This window comes from Solea solea, chromosome 5 (genome assembly GCF_958295425.1).
Source record: "Solea solea chromosome 5, fSolSol10.1, whole genome shotgun sequence".
Classification (NCBI taxonomy): Eukaryota; Metazoa; Chordata; class Actinopteri; order Pleuronectiformes; family Soleidae; genus Solea; species Solea solea.
In genome coordinates, this window is record NC_081138.1 from 11,990,121 (window position 1) to 12,012,498 (window position 22,378).

General features: G+C 38.0%; 1 protein-coding gene across 1 annotated transcript in view; it reads left to right on the plus strand.

Annotated features, from left to right (window-relative positions):
- ddb1 (damage-specific DNA binding protein 1) overlaps positions 1-22,378 on the plus strand; it is a 31,481-nt gene continuing 9,103 nt past the window's right edge. The window contains exons 1-19 of the mRNA XM_058629721.1: positions 1-163; positions 2,030-2,178; positions 2,451-2,567; positions 2,659-2,880; positions 3,093-3,207; positions 3,846-3,943; positions 8,224-8,382; positions 11,088-11,171; positions 11,787-11,903; positions 14,431-14,533; positions 15,161-15,236; positions 15,316-15,424; positions 16,169-16,347; positions 16,751-16,914; positions 18,361-18,468; positions 19,948-20,155; positions 20,334-20,429; positions 20,780-20,891; positions 21,592-21,715. Of these exons, the coding sequence (XP_058485704.1) occupies positions 103-163; positions 2,030-2,178; positions 2,451-2,567; positions 2,659-2,880; positions 3,093-3,207; positions 3,846-3,943; positions 8,224-8,382; positions 11,088-11,171; positions 11,787-11,903; positions 14,431-14,533; positions 15,161-15,236; positions 15,316-15,424; positions 16,169-16,347; positions 16,751-16,914; positions 18,361-18,468; positions 19,948-20,155; positions 20,334-20,429; positions 20,780-20,891; positions 21,592-21,715 (2,401 nt within the window). The 5' untranslated portion in view covers positions 1-102. The remainder of the gene's footprint in view (positions 164-2,029; positions 2,179-2,450; positions 2,568-2,658; positions 2,881-3,092; positions 3,208-3,845; positions 3,944-8,223; positions 8,383-11,087; positions 11,172-11,786; positions 11,904-14,430; positions 14,534-15,160; positions 15,237-15,315; positions 15,425-16,168; positions 16,348-16,750; positions 16,915-18,360; positions 18,469-19,947; positions 20,156-20,333; positions 20,430-20,779; positions 20,892-21,591; positions 21,716-22,378) is intronic.

Consider the following 22,378-nt stretch of genomic DNA (forward strand, 5'->3'; position numbering starts at 1 on the left):
CAAAACCAGCTAACTACTTCCGGGGGTTATATTATCAATGATTTTGTCACTTGTGTGAGATTAAAACACTTCTCTGGTGTTTGTCTTTTGTTGTTGTAAAAGATGTCGTACAACTACGTGGTAACAGCCCAGAAACCCACGGCGGTGAACGCCTGCATCACCGGTAAATAACCGCTGTTTGTTGTGTTGTGCAAAGACGACTCGTTTACCAGCAGCGTGCTAGCTGAGCTCCCGCGCTACAAGTAAACGGGCCTGCAGCAACCGTTAGCTTTTGTTTTTGCTAAGTAAAATGTTTTGTAGCAACACTAGCTAATGTCCGCTGCATGCAAATCAAGGCACATGTATATCTCCTGTCTCTTAAGGTTTTATTCACTGAACTTTTCTATTGAATGTAACGTTAAGCAAATGTTGTGTCTAATGTGGCGTCGCTAGACCAAAGTGCATTTCATCTGTATCTTAATCATTGGCATTATTCAAATAAACAATGTGCAGTGGAAACTAGATCTAATGCACACTTTCAAAAAGTTGTACAACATGTGATGGAAGCGCTTACTGAATTATATACTCGACAATTAGAATGCCCACGAATTCCTGCGCTTTCGATACGTATTTTATTATTTGGCATTTAAGTGCAAATGTAACTAGGTAAATGTATACTAATAATCCATTCAGTGTCAGATTTAAGATACATGTGTTTAAATTGATCACTTGCTTGTTATGACACAATCTAGCATATTACATTTTAGGGAAATATTATACATGTATTCTCACAGCACTGACACCCCCTGCCACTGCATTTGGTACAGGACACCCATTAAAGTAGCGGGAGTGTCCCTTTGCTGCTGTAGCCCATCTGCTTCAAGGTTTGATGTGTTGAGCATTCAGTGATGATCTTCTGCATAAGTGGTTGTTTGAATTACTGTTGCCTCTCAATCATCTTAAACCAGTTTGGCCATTCAACTCTGACCTCCAAGTAAATTGATGCTCACTTGGTCATTTCTCTTTTTCATACAGTTATGTCAACACTAGTGATGATTGTGTGTTAAATCCCTGTAGATCAGTCGTTTCTGAAATAGTAAGGCCAGCCTGTCTGGCACCTACAACTATGCCATGTTCAAAATCATTTTACTAACCTTTCTCCCCCATTCTGATGCTTGGTTGGAAATTCAGCAGACTGTCTTGACAGTGTCTACATGGCTTAATGCACTGCCATGCTGATTTGGTATTTGCTTTAACAAGCAGTTGAACCTCTGTAGCTTATAAAGTGACAAATAAGTGCAGTTGACATGTTGAGCTACTACGTGCTTCAAAAATAAAAGTTTTGTTTACAAAACAGTACAAGCATATACATGAAGATGCTTTTTATTAGTGGATTAATCTAATACATCCAGAAAGTGAAAGTGTATTGGGAACCATAGCAGCTGTTTATATAAATGTATTGGACAACTAATTCTATGAAAACGTTTAATTTTGTACTTGTATTGGACATTTCTTGCTGACTACCTCAAAGCAAACAATCAATTGAGACAGTAATTAGTAGAATAATAATTTGCTGTTGCCCTGCATGAGGAGAACTAACTCCTCATGTAAACTTATATCATACTAGCCACAGCCTATACTGATATGTAATTTAACTTGAAATTGAATGAATGCAATGCAATTTTACCATGTAGCATTACCTACACTTAAGTATCAAAGACGGTATATGACTACATTATTAAGAGATTATGTAGTCTTAACATCCACTCAAAGTGCTTTACACTATGAGTCACATATTTGCTGCCAATAACCAAGAGAAGGGTGCAGTTGGGGTCTAGTTGGGTCAATGATGAGTTTCATTATCTTTCCCATAGACACTTAGAAATGCAGACTGGTGATTAAACCACTGATCTTATTATCAGATCCAGATTTTTTGCCATCTCCTTAGTGGTCAACAACATTTTACATTTTGTCAATGATACATTTCTCCTCCTGCTCTCACCCTAAACAGCAGTTTGTTAGAATTATCTACATGTTTATTTGCCAACAGGTCACTTCACCTCTGCAGAAGACCTGAATCTGCTCATAGCCAAAAACACACGTTTGGAAATTTATGTCGTCACACCAGAGGGTCTCAGACCCGTCAAAGAAGTGGGCATGTATGGAAAGATTGCTGTCATGGAACTCTTCCGGCCTAAGGTAAGTGTTACACAAAGTTACATTGTGGGGAAAAAACAGAAATCCTCTAAAAATTAAAGATAATTTGGAATCTTGTCTTATCATGAATGGTTTTTGGCTGACTGTTGGATTCATAAACCTTTTAAGTCTTTCTTGACTAAATTGGCTGGTGGAAATAAAACAGATGACTGATACTCCTGCTTCAGCCTGTTGTACTGAATCATACTGATGAAAATAGAATCAGGTTTCTACATGTTTGGTATTTGATAATTTTGGTGTCTTTTTTTGTTTAGGGTGAGACCAAAGACCTGCTGTTCATTCTCACATCCAAGTACAACGCATGCATCCTTGAATACAAACAGAATGGGGACAGCATTGACATCATCACACGTGCCCACGGCAATGTCCAGGTGTTTTTTCTAACTCTATCAAGCGCTTTTTGAGAATGGTATGTTTTACTGTATGTATTTAACATTTCCATACCAAATGCTCTTTTTTCAGGATCGTATTGGTCGTCCATCGGAGACAGGCATTATTGGAATTGTAGACCCAGAGTGCCGCATGATTGGTCTCCGTCTTTATGACGGGTTGTTTAAGGTGATCCCATTGGACCGGGACAACCGTGAGCTAAAGGCCTTCAACATCCGCCTGGAGGAGCTTCAGGTCATCGACGTGCACTTTCTGTATGGCTGCCAGGCACCAACTGTCTGCTTCATCTACCAGGTACTGTAGCAGACATGGATCTAGTGTAGTGAGTTTGGGTTTACAGCATTCTTAGTCTTAGTTAATTGCGATATTGTGTGACAGCAGTTAAAAAGCAGACAGTGACGATGATGATTTAGTTTTTACTTCTGTCTTGGTGTCTTTTTTTCATTCAAGACGTTTATGTAAAAACTGTAATATACTGTAATATACTGTAATACTGTGTACTAAAGGACCCACAGGGACGCCATGTGAAGACCTATGAGGTTTCTCTGAGAGAGAAGGAGTTCAACAAGGGCCCCTGGAAACAGGAGAATGTGGAGGCTGAGGCATCAATGGTCATCCCAGGTAACAAGAGTTTATGCTCCACACAGTACTGAAATAATCAGTGAAGTAACCAGTAAGAAATCAACATAATATAAAACCATGTTTTTACCATCATGTTATTACAAAGAGTTTAGTCATATCTTTATCTGTTTTTTTTTTTTTACAAATGTATTACACATTTTGAATAATCTGTTCTGTTGCTGGAGGGTTAAGGTATTATAAACAAGACATTTCTGTAGTCTAGGTGAGAAGTTATAAGAGCATTAACATTTTTCTCTGCATTGCTGTAGAACAGATCTTATTCTGGAAATATTTCTCAGTTTCAAAAACATATACGTTTGTTAGACATGAATCTCAGCTCATTTTATTGAGTAATCTGTTGATCAATCAGAAATGACTGCACATGGGGTCAGTATTAAAAACTTAACAGTAAAGTACTGGGTAAAAAAAAAATCAAAATTTGCTATTTTTTCAATAAACAAACACGTCTAAAATAGAGAGATGCTTTCATATAGAAAATTATGATAAATTGAAAATATAGAGATAATAGAATATATATATATTTAAATATAGTCATATTTAAATATTTGTGGCTGCTCCACTTGAATGTATACCTTTCTATAAATAATTTCTCTTTTGCTCATGTGCTTGTATTTTAGTGCCAGAGCCATTTGGTGGCGCTATTATCATAGGACAAGAGTCCATCACCTACCACAATGGAGACAAATACTTGGCCATTGCACCACCTACTATCAAGGTAACTAGACATTAAATAATGCATATTGTCTGTTTCTGTCTTGTGTAAGTAAGGAGTAGACTATTTAGGTCTTCCTATAAATGTTTTCATCATTAAGGAGTCCAAATGAAGGATATTAAGCATTTATTTACAGTAGGGCTGCCACTTCTATATAATAATAATAATGATCATTAGCAGTAAGCAGGATTTCATTAGTCATTTTGTCACTGTTGAAAATGAAACCCCACTTGAAACTTTTTGAAGCTTTTTCTTGTCAAAATAAAATTGAAACCTTTATGGCTGAACCATGCATAGCTTTAATTTGAAATGGTGGATACAGGAATTGAGCTCAGTTTGTCAAATAGCATCTCGGGTGAGAATTCCATAGTATGGAAACATTTTTAGAGAGTGAAGGGTGAGCCAAAGAAGGTGACATGCAAGCTCTGCAGGCAGATTCAGAATAACTACTTTTAATTGATTTGTCGGTGTTAAAGAGCAGCAGGCTCTGCTTCCACACTGTTTTCATCTTTAAGAAAATCCTTAGTCAGGCTTAGCCCTAATTTACAGAATATTAAACTTTAGAATTTAGTATTGGGGGACAAATTCTTTTCTTAGCAGTAAAGCAAACAACAGATCACTAGTCCCATACCATGTAAAGCAGACAGCTACAATAATATGGGTGTGAATTAAAATGTATTATTACATTATTGTGTTGCTTATCATCATACCCACGTACAAAGAAAACTAAGTGAATAGTAAAGTAATGTAAATTCACTTGCAGGGCAGATGTAATTTACCGTACTACTATTTACTTTACTGTATGTATGTATCTATGTTTATTTATTTCGGTCATGTCAGTTAGATCACTCATCATCACCCATCATCTTAGTGTAGTCCACACAATACACATAACTGAAAGGGAAAGCAGGAGAAGCAAAAGGTTATCTAGTCCCGCCCCCAGTACCCACAGAATACATATATTCATCGTACAATACATAATTTCATAATACTAAATATTATTTTTTTCTTTTCTTTTTCGTATGACATTTTGACAAAAACATGTTTCAGCACCAGGTAGCACTACGTAATAATAGTGTAATACTACGATTGATCTGTTTTCAGTATTGAGTGGGTAAGAGAGGCTTCAGCATACGTGCGTGAAGTTAAAAAGGAGGTTGTACAACAAACCTGGAAACCATGAGTTTTATGTGTAAATTTGTTATGAATTTTGTGCTTTGCAAGATTATGTTGCAGGTAGCATTGTATTGCTTTGTACATTCAACAAATCTCAGAGGTGCTCTTCAGCAACTGCCTCCTTCTATAATTAGAAAATATGATCTCACTCTCCTACTGCTTTTTTTTTTTTTACCAAGGCAGTAAACATCTTGGAAATAACAAATCAATATATTCAGATGCAGTAGCTTAAGCTGATAAAACATAATTATTAAATGCCTGTGAGCATTATTGGATTTGTTGATGAATAACTTCATATCCTGACCTCATTGAGGGATGACCAACCAATTTTCATTTAACATTTTATTGAGTCATTTTTTTTCTTCCGGTATTCGTTTTCTCCAAGTGTGAAAGGGAGTGAGGGGAAGTGAGTTTGCTTTCTTGAAAATGTCGTCCAAACACTCTGAATAAATGGAAATGGCAGGTCAGTTCCACATTGGTGTAATTTTACAGAGTGGGAGGACAACACGAGGAAGTGGTCTCATAGAATTACAATGGGTTATTTTTGCACACACACCAATTTGTAATAGTGAATTTGACCTCTGCATTTAACCCATCCTTTTTACACTGTAATAGTGAACACGCACAAGCCGGGTGCAGGAGCAGTTGGCAACACTTATCTGGGCCTGGGGAGCGATGGGGATTGGGTGCCTCAGGGGCACCCCAGCCCTTGACCCCTTCTGTGATTGTAACCAGCGACCCTCCAATTACAGGCCCAATTCCAATTCCTCTTGGTCATTGGCTGCCTGATGTTACATATGAGAATATTTTTTAATTATATTGTGCTGTCGATCATGAGTTAATAAAAGTTGGCAATATAAACCGATTTAATTGCACAACTATACCAACTGTTAGTTGGGACACAACTAACAGTTGGCACTAACGCAGCACTAACAACACGCATCATAATTAGCAGTGGTCTGCTGTTGTTGCCTTTGCAGTTTTACCAGCATTTCTTAGTCCAGCCATTTCTGGTGCCTGATGATCTGTTGGTTAATTTTAAACAAAGGCTTTCAGACAGTGCGTTTGCTTAAAACGTTTTTTTTATGGTGCTTCGCATCCACATAGCCCTCTTATTGGCGGCTGATAATCAAACAAACCAGAGTCCTGGTTTCAAGACCCACCTGTGACAGACAACTGTATGCAATCATCTCATATTTTGTTATTTGACTCCAGATGTGGAGAGTGCCTTTCTTTCCACTGGCACTGCACATCTTAGATTTGTTTACATTTCCATTTAAAAATGATAATTGTGACAATGAAAATTACATTTTTTATAAAACAGTGCATTTGTATATCAATGAAACTGTTAAAAAAGGATCATTGGCCCCGGAAATCTTCACATTATCAAATATGGCCCTTGTTAAAAAAAAGTTTGGACACCCTTGGCGTAAACAAACTGCTGTTACAGTAACCCTTGACTGCACATGATACCTGTTCTGAAGCAATGTTATCTGTCAGAATTGTCCTGTCTGCTGTGTAAAGCTACACAACTGCTGACTGGAAATGCCAAACCAGAAGTCTTTCACACAAATACATTACAAACACTTAACCGTGTTGTGCTGATAACAGCCTGCATTCTGACGCCATTCACAATTATCGGGCAACCTGTCAGAATTTCAGTTACAGCTCTCTTTCCACATTAGCACTAGCCAACATGACTGATGAGATGTTTGAGATAAGAGGTAGTGGGGCATCTGCTCTGTGACTAATGGAACCATCCATTCTAAATGAAGCTGACGTTTTTATTTTGGACTCTCTTTCACACCTAATGCAGCATTAACATTCAGCTGAAGCACACACTCCTAACACACACAAGCTTATACTCTGATATACTGTATAACAACATTTTTGACAACCAATTAATACATTTTCACTCACAGCACAGAAGTGAAAAAAAGAACGAGACACCAGAAGTTCTGAGTGTATATAATCTCCCTTTTGTAAATTAGTCTATGGTGGGTCAGCAAACTGATTTCACTTGTAGAGTCAAACAGCCTAATTACCTTCCTTTCACTCAAGTGGATTGCTAAAGCTTTGTGAAGCTGTGAAAATAAAAGTGGATCCACAATTTTGGAAAAAAGTACTACATGACAGGTTGGAGGATTGTGAAAATTATTTTTTGTAAAGGTTTGATCAAGTGAGAAATTGACTCGGCTTGTACAGTAGACAATAATAATAACAATACCTCCCTTTTGAAGGAAAAGTAGAGCAGACTCGGTCACAGTATATGATTTTAATGCGCGTTCCAATCATGGTTACTATTCTAGCCAGATGGGTGGCTTATCTTGTAGTGATAATGGAGAGGGGAGACTTTGGCTCTGCAGCATGTTTAGTCAAAATCACCCAAGATGTTAAAAGTGTTGACACGAATGAACCAAAAGGTAGGAAAGATGAGTGGCAACAGTGTTGTTTAAGTGGAAAGTCTGATATCATAAGAAAGTCAGTGCTATATGCAAATAAAAACACATTATATATAAATATAGTAAAGTATCTTAGGTGAGCTAATAAAATACATATCCTATACAAAATCAATATGTAAAGGGCCAGTATTTAATTTTCTATCTATAATGTATATGTGTGTGTGTGTGTATATATAGGATTTTTTTTTATATATATTTTGCAAGTCACTTGCAGATCATGCAAAAACTCTCAATATTAATACCTTTAAGTGTAGCATTACATGTGTAATTGACTTTTATATTGTAATGAAACAAATGTTTCTGGGTGTGTGGGATTTTTATGTGTTAAGCTTTATTCTTCCTTCTGTAGTGTACCCCTATATCTGATGAGATGCCATGCTGCCTCATTTAATGCATGCTTCCCTTGACAGGGAAAATTTGAAGAGTCTGTAGTTTTAACTTTTGCCTGGGGGAAACTCCTCACGGTATATTTTCATAATGACAGATAATAAAGCAAGCGTACTGAAGACAGGTCCCTGTGGCTGTATTTTTACATTTTCATACAGCACTAAAATAGAGTATGAGGTGAGCATATTTTTGGTTCTGGTTTAATTTGAGGACCTTGTACAGGCTTTTTAACATTTTGTATTTGTTCCACAATTTCAGCAAAGTACCATTGTCTGTCACAACCGGGTGGATCCCAATGGCTCTCGCTACCTGCTGGGAGACATGGAGGGACGTCTGTTCATGCTGCTGTTGGAGAAGGAGGAGCTCATGGATGGCACAGTGGCTCTCAAAGACTTGCATGTAGAGCTGCTCGGAGAGGTTCATTATTTATATTTTCTCTATATCATTTCACCTGTGCCCGTCAGTACTGTATTTACCTACCTGGCATTTCTCCCATCCTTTTCTTCTACCTCTACCACTCTTGCTGTTGCTTGAAGATTTTCCATTTGCTGCCTTTTACTCTGAGTACCCACCTTGTTATGATGGACTTTTTAATAGTTTATGGCCCTGACAGAAGCTAATGGATCAGTCTGCATAAGAAAAAGAAAATTGTTGCTTACTTGCCAGGGTGTCACTTATCTCTTTAAAGGTGATGTAGATTTGCCAAGGAGCTTAAAAAGGTAAAATCCTGTTTTGATCATCTGCAGATTGATTCTGGAGTTAGAAACAATCAAACAAGTAGAGAAGTTTGAGTCTGTATATATGTATATATATATATATATATATATATATATATATATATATATATATATATATATATATATATATATATATATATATATATATATATATATATATATATATATATATATATATATATATATATATCAGAGGTCGCGCTAGACTTTTTCGTTGTCTGTCATTTTGTATATATATGTATATATGTATATATATGTGTGTATGTATATGTATACACATATGTGTGTATGTATATGTATATGTGTGTATATATATATATACACATATATATATATATATACAGATACACATATACATATATACATATACACACATATATACACATATATATATATATATAGATACACATATACATATATATACATATACACATATATATATATATATATATATATATATATGTATATGTATATATATATATATATATATATATATATCAGAGGTCGCGCTAGACTTTTTCGTGGTCTGTCATTTTGACTGACAGGGTCATAAAAATCCTGTCATAATCAATTTTTAGCCGTCACTTTAAATGATAATAATGACATATTCAATTGCATTGTTCATATTGCAGTGGAATATGAACAGTTCACCTGTGGCCTAAACGCACAGTCTCACACCTTCCTCCTGGTCCACATGGACTTAAATCGCGTGCCTGCTTGCGCGTAGTTGCGCGTGGTAGGAACCCCCGCAACATGCGCTCCTTCTGCACCAGTGGATCAGCTGCACCGGTCACAGACGCGCTCCAAAGCCTCCTGTCCATAGCTCTTTAACACGCTGTCAGCACTACAAGGATAGCGAGATGCATTGAGTACGGTGTCCAGGTCAGAAATTATGCTCAGATTCTCCGATAGGAATCTTTATTTTGTCGCACAACATTTTTCTATCCGCCCTCCTCAGCCAGGAGAACTCCCGCTCCCACTGAACTCGCCTAACCTCCTTACTGCCGTTTCCTCGCTCCGCTGAGGCCAAGGGCTGAGTTTGTCCTCTTTTCTTCACCTCTTTTATCAACATAGTTTTTAGGGGTGTGAATTGCAATCTGTCAAAATGACGGATGGCTCTCAGATTTTTACGTCACCGTTTTAAAAAAAACGGTCAATGACGGAAAATATTCGGTTAACGCGACCCCTGATATATATATATATATATATATATATATATATATATATATGTATATGTATGTTTATATGCAAAATCTCCTTTTCCCACGTTCGTGAACGCAGCACTAGCTGTTCATTCAACTGTTGCGATACAAATGGCGCGTCACGCAATGTTAGGGGCGATGGAAACCAAACGGAAGCCAAACAATACATCGTTGATGCCAGCTGAGAACGGCGAGTCGAGGAGAAAATAAAACGTTTGTGGGACCGTCATCTATTAAACCCGCTGTGTGGCTCCATTAGGGCCAACTGTGGCAGCGACAGAGCAAAGCTCGTCAATAAAACAGACCGTCTGTAGGCATTGTTTAACGTGAGTCAAGTTTGCTCACAGTAACACATCTAACATGAATGTCCATTACACTGGCATCACCCAGACATTTCTGTGGTAGGAAGGAGTTGGACTGTTCAATGGTCTGTTCACTTTCCCACAAATTCAGACAAACAAAGAAATAACAATCTGTTGGGCTTGTCATAGCCAAAGATTTAAGTAGATTAGCAGAGTTGCAATTTCATATACTGTTCATATCAACAGGATGCAGTAACTAATTATACAAATGTTGGACAGAAATACTTTGTTGTGTGTAAATGGCATCCCAGAAAACCTCATTGTCAACATTTTAAAGATGTCTATGCATGTTTGAAAATTCAAAATATATTTTCACCCCTTCTCTTCCATTCCCAACAAATAAGCGCTAATATCATTTTCCTATTTAATCCTTTAACTTTGTTTTTTGTATAGCTTTGAATTGTTCCCTGTGAGATTTGTCTTTCGCTGCATATAAGCATTATTGTCATCAAGTATTCTGCCAGTATTTTTCTTTGTTGATTAACACTGTTGAGCTCCATCTAGAACTTTAAAGTCTCATAATTGTTAATTTTGTTTGGCCATGAATTAAATGTCATGTTGGGAAAACTGCTTTAAAATGTATTTATTTTTTCTTTACAAATGTTGGGGCTGTCTTCTCCACTCTGAGCATTTGTCGCTTTTCTTTGTCTTGCATACCAGTGAAGTGAATATTGTTGTTTTCTTGGCTTCTAATTGGACAAAATGAGCCATTTGACATTTTACAGGCAGGGGGCTTTAACGGGAAAATAATATTTGTTGCAGATTTAATAGGGACATGGCCTGAGAGACTAAGCTGTATTTGTGTCTTTCTCTCTTGACAGACATCTATTGCTGAGTGTTTGACCTACTTGGATAATGGTGTGGTCTTTGTAGGTTCCAGATTGGGTGATTCCCAGTTAGTGAAGGTAAGCTACAAGTCAAAAAATATTCATGTTTTTACAGTCATAAAGTCCAATAAGGCTTTCAACAGCTTTAAAATGTTCTCAACTTACTGTTCTGTTCACCCTGTACCCGCTTACACAAAACAAGATCTGTGTGTAAACTGTGGAGACAGTGCTGTTCTTCCATCATTGTGTTGTTACAGGAAGCAGCCCCAACTGGCAAGCCTGTTTTCTTTTGTTACTTGTACTTGTTTCCCACCATCCTGATAGAAATGAACATTACAACTCCCTGCAGCACAGTATTGTCCTAATAATGCATCAAAGAGTGTAGTAACTCAGTGTGTTCCAGCACCACCTCCGTGCAGGCGGATTGTTGGTAATTAATCAAAAGTTGGGGCATCTACAGGAATTGTTTGCATCAATTTTTGAGTCTTAATTCACTTCTGCAGGGAAGCCATAAATTAACCAATTTCTTAACCCATGGGGGGGGGGACTCACAGAGGAACTGGAGCCAATCCCAGTTCACATCACATCAGACAAAAAGCAGGGTTCACCCTAAGTGGGTCACCAGTCTATTGTGGGTGTGTCCTGTCATGCTTTCTTCTTCTTCTAAGCAGGCTTGTCTTTGTTTATCTTCAGCTCAATGTGGACAGCAATGACCAGGGCTCATATGTGGCGGTAATGGAGACGTTCACTAATCTGGGGCCCATTGTGGACATGTGTGTTGTAGACCTGGAGAGGCAAGGCCAGGGCCAGGTAAAGACCCAAAACTAAACTGACACACATGCACACGCACATGCAGGTTTGTGTAGCTTTCTTCTTATTACACTGCATTGAATTCCATTCATTTAGACATCCTAATTAACATTAAAAATAACCAGTTGATATCTAATCCTTTACCTAACCACAATTCAAATTTTAGCCCTTACCTTAACCAGCTCCTCAGATATGAGGTTCTGCCTCATTAGGACCAGGTTTTAGTCTCCATGAAGACTACTGGTCCTGGCAAGGACAGTGTGCCAGAAAAGGTCCTACAGAGATAACCAACATAAGTACACACACACACACACACAGAGAAACACCACACTTGGCTACTAAAGCAAATAATTTAGATAGAAATAAAATATATTTTTTAAAGAATTAGATATGGCACTGTGATTTGCAAAGACCTTTACTGAAACATTGAGCGGGTACTCTATACCTTGCTGAGCATCTCCTCCTGTGTTTTTTTGTTTGTTAATCATGTGCTTTGTTACAGCTTGAGAGAATTTGGGCAATTGAGCCAACTTGCTGACTTGTTTTTGTCACTACAATTAAACCATAGTTCAAATCTGGTACTGACCACAGTTGCAGGATATAAAAATGTGCCTTTCTAAAGGTAGTCTGTAATACTTTTTGTATATGTTCTTGTTGCTGGTTGCCTGTATTCATCTGACATTTAGATGCACCTGGTATCCCAGTTGTGTCGATATGATTTAGCTCGACTGCAGTTATACTTTGTTAAAATGCATCTCAGGCACACAAACTTAAATTGGCTTCCTTGTTCCATTACCAAAAGGCAGATTGCTGTGCACAGCACATCATTTCTTCTAATAATATTTACAACCTTTACAATGGAGAGTGAAGACCTACTCTCAGTCATACCCATCTGTATGCATCCTAACAACTCATCATCTTTAGTATTTGTGTGCACTTAAGTTTGGTTACCTTCAGTAGTTGCCAACAGTTGATATTCTGAATAATGTAAAATGATCGCCTTTTTACTTTAAGTCCAACCATCTGCTGAGACCTGTTCGTTTAAACATGTTCTTTGACACATTGCTGCAGAAATTATGAACTTTTTTGATTTTGACTTAGCAGAGGAAACACTGAGGAACACAACCTTAGTGTTTCTTCACCTACCGCTTTAGTGTTTCAACACAAAGTACTGGGAGATTGTGTTCAGAGTTTTTTTTGGCAGGGTTTGAGACCAGGCCTCTGGGCACTTGATATGGTTCCAAAGGCAGCAGTCCATTGGAGCACTGAGCCACACTCTTGTGTGCAGACCAGCACACACTGTCCCTGACTTTATTCTTCTGGATTCTCTTAATCCAATCACAATGCTTTAAATTACTATTTGCTGAGAATCCCACAGAGCATTTCACCTGTTTAATTGGTTTAGATTCATTCCAAGACAGCCGAGGATTCATGCTTAAGCTGCAGGGCAATGTAATTTAACCTTACAGGAAGCATGGCAGCAGTGTGTGTGGTCAAAAAAGTATTTTCATGCCAACGCATACAGGGGTTAATGAGTCATGAAACCTGCTCGAATAACACATACATGAATTTAATTTTTTGCCGATTTTCATGATTCTGTCATTGTCATAATGAGAGTGTGTGAGGGCATTTAGGTACAAGTTGAGGTAAGTTAAGCAGGTTGTCAGATTTGAGATGGTTATTTCCATTAGGATGAAGGTGGTGGATGGCAGGTGGTAGGGGCAGAGACTATTATGGGTGCTAGTAATAATCCTGTTAGTGTACTGTGGCTGAAAGAATAAATGCACATTTTCCCAATCAGATGCATCAGACATCATACTTATTTGCCCTCAAGGTAGTGTAATTCAACACTGCTGCCATGCTTGTACTGGATATATCAGAGAAGTTGTATCATAAACTGGCCCTGTTAGGATATAACAGCAGTTAGTGCTACTGCAATGACATTGACTTGGACAACTACTTCGAGCATTACCTGTAGTTTTAAAGAAATCAACTAAAACTAGGATCACTAATGACTAGCAAATGTGACATAATGTATATTTACTCCCATTATTACATTTTCTTAAACTATTTTGATAGTCCTTCCAGTATGTTTGAGGAAAAATTACACATGACTAAGTTATCACTTCAGTTTTGTTTTCTTGAGTCATCTTATGTATTTTGTGTTTTTTGTTGGTATTCCCCACGTCAGTTATTTTTTATGCACTACTATTGTATATATTGTATACATTCACACATATCACTGTTTATTCCACTCATATGCAAATAAATAAAATAAGAAAATAAAATGTAAAAGTAAATGTGTAGTTTGAAAACTCATTGAGATCAAGTAACATAAACCATTTAGTTAAAATGATATCACAACAATTAATGGTCAGAAATTTGTAATGAAGAAACAGAATTTGTTTTAAATTTATATTTACATTAGAAGTAAATTTAAAATACTGAAGAAAAATAACAGAATCAACCACAATATCGTATATACTTAACATAAATAACATTCATGTTTTTATGTCTTTGCCTTTAGCTGGTGACATGCTCAGGCGCATTTAAGGAAGGCTCTCTTCGAATAATCCGTAATGGCATTGGCATTCATGAGCATGCCAGCATTGACCTGCCGGGAATCAAAGGTTTGTAATCTGTATGTTGGCTTCTGTTTTTCTTTACCACACTCCAAAGTCCTGACTTTATCTGGACCTGAGTCCATCTCTGATTTGACAGCAGAGCAGTACTTCAACTTGCACATCTGTTTCTATCACCTGACCATGCCTTGAGCGCTCACTCATCTGAGCTCAGCATTTGAAAACATTTTCATTTGGTAAAACAAAGAGCACCGCAATGTCTGCAATAGTAAACTATCTAGTTTACGAATTTATGATGCAGACAGCTCTTAATCCAAGGAAACTGGGTTTCTTCTCTCAAGACAGGTAGCTGGAACTTAAATGAGACACGGGCCACTTAAGGTCTCGCTGCACTTGTTAGGCTCCAGCATTTCATCGACTAGTTTTGCCCTTAAAGTCTCAGATTCTGCCTTCTCACTTGGCCCCTTGATAAGAGGCAATTATTCACTTAGCCAATCAATGGCTCCTAAAAAGGAATCTGCAACCTGCACATCTTCCAACATGGTAACATTTGACATGAAATAGTTTAAAATCGACTTGGGTAGTGGCTAGATATTGTATTTCTTTACCTTCCAGAGTGATAGAGAAAATAGGTTTTCTTTATAACCCTATGTTTTATTTTTTTTTTGCTTCAAGGTTTGTGGCCACTTCGCTCTGAGGCAGGCAGAGACACCGATGACATGCTGGTACTGTCTTTTGTGGGTCAAACACGGTGAGTGTTTGCTGTACTGCATGCCTGATAAGTTTAGAGTCAGTTTTGAATGCTGTTAACTAAAGAGTGTTTCCTCTAGAGTGCTGATGCTGAGTGGTGAGGAAGTGGAGGAGACTGAACTTCCCGGCTTTGTGGACAACCAGCAGACATTTTACTGCGGCAATGTGGCACACCAGCAGCTTATTCAAGTTTGTATACACAAGCATGCACGCCTACACTTCTGTCATGTGTGTAATATGTGCTTCATCAGAACATGAGTTTAGTTTAACGTCATTTTGGAGGTCTCTGTTTTTATAAGACACACTTTGCTGGAGCTGAATCATACATGATTGAAAAGCGTAGTCGTGGATTTAAGAGTTCAAAAATAAGTGTTTTTTTGCACTTACCTGAAATAAATATTGCATTTCATTCAAATTCAAGTTTTGAACAAGGATGATGTGCAGATCTGTAGTGTGTTGAAGCTTGGTTCAGGAAAGAAGTGAAGATTAGCAAGCAGCAGTATGGATTCATGCCAAGAAAGAGTGCCAGAGATGCCTGCCTGCCATTTTGAAATAAAGAAGAAATCTGCTAGGTATTCTGCTTAACGGTAGACCTTCATCCACAAATCTTAAGGTTGTTGTCATGACAGCCATCTTATAAACACAAACCTGCCCATGTTAAAGATCATTAAAAGGAAAGTAATTTCTCTTCTTTCCAACATCACAAACACATTCCAACAAGTGGGTTAAAATTATCGTTAGGTTCTTTTCAGTCTTTTTTGTTTTTTTTAACGCACAGCCACGATCCTCTCCCACATACAAGTAGCAGGATGTGCTTTGAAAAGGCTTTATATTGTAACTCCATCGTCCCCACGCAACCCTTAGTGTCACTCTGTCACCTAGAAATTCAATACTAAAATGATCTTTAAAGAGAAAAACTGTTTGTACCTTCAGATAACATCAGGCTCTGTGCGCTTGGTGCTCCAAGACAGCAAGGCATTAGTGAGTGAATGGAAGGAACCACAGGGCAGGAACATCAGTGTGGCTGCTTGCAACCACACTCAAGTGGTGCTTGCCGTTGGCCGTGCCCTCTACTACCTGCAGATCCTGGCAGGGGAGCTCAAACAGATCAGGTTTGACATATACAATACTCTCTCTCTCTCACACACAGAGACAGACACACATGATTGATTATCTTTTTGGTCTCACATTTTTTGGTACTTCAGACACCTACATTTTCATGTCAGGAAAGAAAATGTCTAAAACACAGTAATGATCCTAGAAAAGGTAACATGATAGAGCATGCATAATGCCACTGTTGACTCACAGATGCTTGTTATAACCCTGGATTATAAATTTCATGTTTATTCTGTGGTGTATATACAGTATATATATATATATATATATTCAGAATAGTATTGTTTTGATCAGGAGTTCACAGAATCCCTCCCTCAAATTGTCAAATTTAGTTGTACACATTTCACAGTCACACAGTGTGCGCTATCGGTTTTCTCACGTCCTCTTAACCCCCCTCAGTACCACAGAGATGGAGCACGAGGTGGCCTGTTTGGACATCACGCCCCTGGGGGAGGCTGGAACTGAGTCACCGCTCTGTGCCGTGGGACTGTGGACTGACATATCAGCCCGTGTTCTCAAACTGCCCTGCTTCACAGCTCTGCACAAGGAAATGCTGGGGGGAGGTGAGAAAAGAGCAAAGATAATGTCAACCCAAAGGAACAGTCTGTATTTGGCCCAACAGCAAATGCAATATAGTGAAAAATCTAGAAAGGTGAATTATTATTTTCCCAGCAAACCTCAGCCTGATCATAGACAGAGAGAAGGATTAGTTCAAAATGTGCTTTAATGACATTAATTCATTGTTTTTTTTTAAATTGAAATTTTGCATTTGTGAACAAAAATTGCTACTTATTATTTATGTTGCATGATCAGGGAACACTAGCCTGAGAATAAAATTACATATTGTTGAGCTATTTCATGCTTACAGGAGAAATAAAATATACAGATTTCAATAAATGGATGTAACATTAGAAATACAAAAAGGAAAAAGAAAAAATACTTATTGAGTTTAAGAGTTTGTGGTAGTTGGATTTGGGAACCTTTTAAACTGGACTGTGCAACTATTCTCTTCAGTTTGAGGTTACCAAAATTTTTTTTTGCATGTCCCCTGTTTTGCACTTTGTGGAGGGGAGACTCATGAATGAATCAATTAATATATAATAAATATGACATAATATTTAATAAGAGCCTCTGGCCTCCATTCCCTTAAAATGGGCACACACCCTGTTGCCTTCAGGTGTCAAATATAGAAATTGAAGAAATATGTCGAGTGTAACAGCAGTAAAATGTATGTTATTACCATGTACTTAGATTTAGATTTATTAGTAGATGTCAATGACATCTCTTGTTAAGTACCTAGTTTTGTGGAAGTACTTGAGTGTTGGAGCATCAACTGTGCTCTTAACACAAACATATTTAGTGCACCATTTACACACTTGAACAATATTTCAATGATGTGTTAAATGTGCAAGATGGGTCTCTCTTTCTGGGTAAATTTATGAAAAAGTCAGCTGTCACCTGAGACACGGTGAACTGGCAGAGACAGGAGTCTTACCTTCCAATTAGGATGCTTCATCCTTTAAGAATATCTCCACACTCTTTTCCACAGAGTCACACTTTATTTTTCAAGTGTGCTTGATTGACAGCTGCTTGTTGCTCAAACTCTGCAAAACCCTAATAAGACAATTCTGACTGCAGTCTTAAGTTTTTATGGGTTATGAACAGGAAACTTCCGAATTAAAAGCTGCCACCATGCTATTCTATTTTTCTTTTTCATTTGCATGAAAACATTTCCACTGACCTGCTGTGAAACAACAGCGCTTAACAACAAACACTAAATCAGAGCCCATTGTTATGATGTAATTGACCTCAGAGGACTTCATATTTACCCTGCAGCATTCAGATTTTTTCTTTCAGAAAGTTACCAGTCAGGCCAATGAAACCGATATACTTCTCTAATGGAAACATTGCTGTGAATGTGTATCAGTTTGGTGTTCATCAATTAATTTTTGTCTCCGGAATACAGAACAATTAATTAACTGTGTTATCGTGTGTGTGTGTGACCACAGAGATCATACCCCGGTCAATCCTAATGACCACCTTTGAAGGCAGCTACTACCTGCTCTGTGCCCTGGGTGATGGAGCGCTCTTCTACTTTGGTCTGGATCTGCAGACTGGTAGGTTCTTCACACCACCATCACTACACTGCTTAGAGATGAGCGTCATAAAAGACTGATAAGGGCCTCCAGACAGGGCAACAGACGGCTGTCTGAGGACATTTCTCAATACTGAAAACAACAGCTGCCAACATATTGTATGGATGTAATTGTGGGAGTAACTTTCCAGCCTGAAGTTTGACTTTAAAAATCTTTCTTTCAAACTGTAAATGTATCTCTGAATGTTTAAAGCCAAAATGTAGCCAAAAGTCTGACTTTAAGTTGTATTTTCTGGCTTTTGCTTAAATATTCGCCATCTCATTTATCTTACAGATTTAGGCTATTTTATTATATCACCATTTTTGGACATTGGTTACATTGTTTGCTCTTTTTGCTCAACAGGACTAACTCCATCAGTAAAGCTCAAAACCTAAAGATGCACTGTACATATACCCAGTGTTGTAATGTAATGAAGTTACTGTACTTAAGTAGGATTTACACATACCTGTACTTTACTTACTATTTATATTTCTGACAACTTTTAATTTTATTCCACTATATTTCTTAAATAAAATGTGTACTTTTACTCCAATACATTTCCCATAACCATCTTTGCTAATCGTTACTACAAAATTAAAGCTGAGTTGGTGATATAATACCTGTATGTTGTCGCTAGTTGTTAGCGGCATCAGATGTTAGCTGCAGATTTCAGCTCCAAGTGGACTTAAAACACACCAGCGGCTTATTGTTTACTGTGACCAACACCAAAAGGTGACTTCAACTTTTACCAAAGTCTTTTACTCAAGTATCGCTTTCAAGTACTTTATACAAGACTGCATATACCTATTTATCCTCATGGTACAATGTCCTCTTGCACAACAAGTGGCAAATTGTTGCACCCGAAAACCATGAACTTGTTTATTTGGCATTTGTACCTGAATTAATGTCGTTAGGAGTTCTCTGAGTGTTGTTATAGTTGTAGATTAATTTTCTTTATATTCTGTTAATTCAGCTGTAATGGCCAGGCAGCAGCTACAATAAATCTTTGCAAACCAGGGTAATGCTATACTCAAACACTTCACTATGAAGAACAACATAATAATGATGTTTCTTGCAAACATCTCTTCTTCTTATTCTAATCGGTTCCAATTATGTGTACTTGGAAAGAAAAAAGGATAAAAAATATCTCAGCACTGATTGACTTTCACAACATTGTGTGAGTCAAAATTCAGCCTGAGCAAATTAAGCGATTGATGTGTATTTCTTGTGATTGCTGTGCTTTGTCACCCAATGTGAGTGGCATAAAATTTGCAAGTACTTTTCATCGATTTTCTTTTCATTGAAGTGCGGTGTGAACACATTAAAACTACAGAGACGGAAGCTTCCGTTCAGGGTTCAAAGGGTTCACTGAATGGTTTGATTAGCATTAAACAGAAAGTGCATGTTCTGTTTCACTTCTAGACCCTCATTTTAAACTGACATTACACTCCTTCCATCCAGGTGCCCTAAGTGAGCCCAAGAAGGTCACCCTCGGCACCCAGCCCACTGTGCTGAGGACCTTCAGATCACTTTCCACTTCAAACGTCTTCGCTTGCTCTGACCGACCAACTGTCATCTATTCCTCCAACCACAAGCTGGTCTTCTCCAATGTCAACCTTAAGGAGGTCAACTACATGTGCCCACTCAACTCTGAGGGCTATCCTGACAGGTCAGCTGCTAGTGGATTTCTCCAGTTTGCACCTTCCTGGGAACCTATAAAGAACTTATCTATGAGTTGACATCTATACAACCTATCCTTTCTTTTATTTGGATTCGCAAGCAGACTTGATTAAAAATGCAGACAACCACACTTTTGGATTTTTATGTTGTCATTTTTGTTTCAACAGTCTGGCTCTGGCCAACAACAGCACTCTGACCATTGGTACCATTGATGAGATTCAGAAACTCCACATTCGCACAGTTCCTCTCTATGAGTCACCCAGGTCAGTTTTCTTATTCCATGTTTGAATGTTTGTGTGTAAATGTTCTAGAGAAAAACCTGACTCAGCATTGTAAAATTAGATATCAAAAGTTTTGCTACAATGTGGTGGATTCTTATTGATCAGGTAGCTGAGTGGTGATATTGGATTCTTACTAAAGTACTAAAATGACGAGCGGAATTACCTGAATTCTCCAAAAAAATGAATCAAAATGTTATAGGAAAAGTTTTTATCCAGTCAAGGAAACACTCTCTGCTTACTCTGTCTTCTATAACTTACTTTGCCCCCTTCATGTCCTCTGCTGGGTTTTTTTTCACTCCTTGTTTCTCTCTCCACCTGTGAACACCCACTAGGCGAATCTGTTACCAGGAGGTTTCCCAGTGTTTTGGAGTTCTATCCAGCAGGGGGGAGATTCAGGATGTAAGCGGCACCACATCTGCTGTTCGCCCCAGTGCGAGCACTCAGGTACCGTTCCTCCATGTTGTGTTCTAATAATAAAACTGAGCTTGTCAGTAAAACGAATGTCTTGTCCTGTTGGTCAACAAGCAGATTTAGCGAGTTTAAATCTGTTTCATTTTTATTTTAACCAGCAATTTTTGTGCACCTCCAAAAGAATAACATATGTTGTCTGTTTTTTATTTATTGATTTATTTTTATTTCGGTCTTGCTCCAGAGGCATGTAGGTTATTGGAGAGTGCAATTCATGAAGACAGAGATGGGCAATCAATTTTAAATACTTTACCTAGAGGAGCTAATAGCTGTTCAAATAATGTTTCGCATTAAACAAAATCATTATTGTTATTTTGTTGCGAACATGATTAATGAGGTTTCAGCTGAGACAGGTCAGAGCAGTAGGACCAACACTCATTCTCTTTCGAACCAACCAAATTTGCGGTGACAACATGTGGTTTGCCCACTTAGCTTGGCTCTATAGCTTCTCCAAAGCGGCTAGTGTTTTGCTATATAATTTATTTGTGTTGAGATTTACTGCTTTGGCAGCTCTGCTTTGTTAAAAGCAAAAGCGACATGTGATGACCAGAGAAATGTTTACCCGATTTTAAGGTTTAAACAGCTACTTTAACAGATGGGTCTGCGAGTGTACGCAGTAGAAATAGACTCTTTGTCTTCGGCTTCTGTCTCGTCTCATAAATCCACGTCCTTTCAGGCTCTCTCCAGCAGTGTTAGCTCCAGCAAGCTCTTCCCCAGCAGCACCTCTCCCCATGAGACCTCCTTCGGTGAAGAAGTAGAGGTCCACAGTCTGCTCGTCGTGGATCAGCACACCTTTGAAGGTGAGACATTCCCATCTAGGGTTGCAGAATTCCTGGAATTTGTGGAAACTTTCCATGTTAAATTATGGGAATTAACCAGAATACATTGGAATTTGGCACACTACTTACTGCAGGGCTATTGAGGCCACGCCCCCTACATGCACTGTGTATTCCTCCATCACATGCCATGGATGTATTAAAAGAACGGGATAGAGTACCCCCTTATTTCTTTAAGAAAGAATTGGTGAACACATTTAAGTATTTTCATTTCAATATTCATTTCAATATTTTTTTCTTTTATCATAATTAGTCAGTTCCTGAGGCATGAATGACCATTTTAAATCTGAGCTTCTGTTTTGAAATGCATATTTTGCTGCACCATGTCTTTATTTAAATTTTTTTTAGGTTTTGCCATGCATGCATAAATTAGGGTATGTAAATAAGGGATTGGTTATGCACATTGTGTCCACGGATGGCTGCAGTTTATCAGTGTTGACTGCATGTCCTGGTTATTAAGCCACAATCAATATTTTTCAGTCAAAATTGAACCCTAGCACAGTGGTTCATTAAAGGGAAATGCAGTCTTCACACTGTATAATCAGTGTAATCTGTTCTTCAGTTACTGCTACACTTGTGTCTGCAGTTTCTGTCGAGGATGGTCAGAAACTACCTGACATCTCAGTC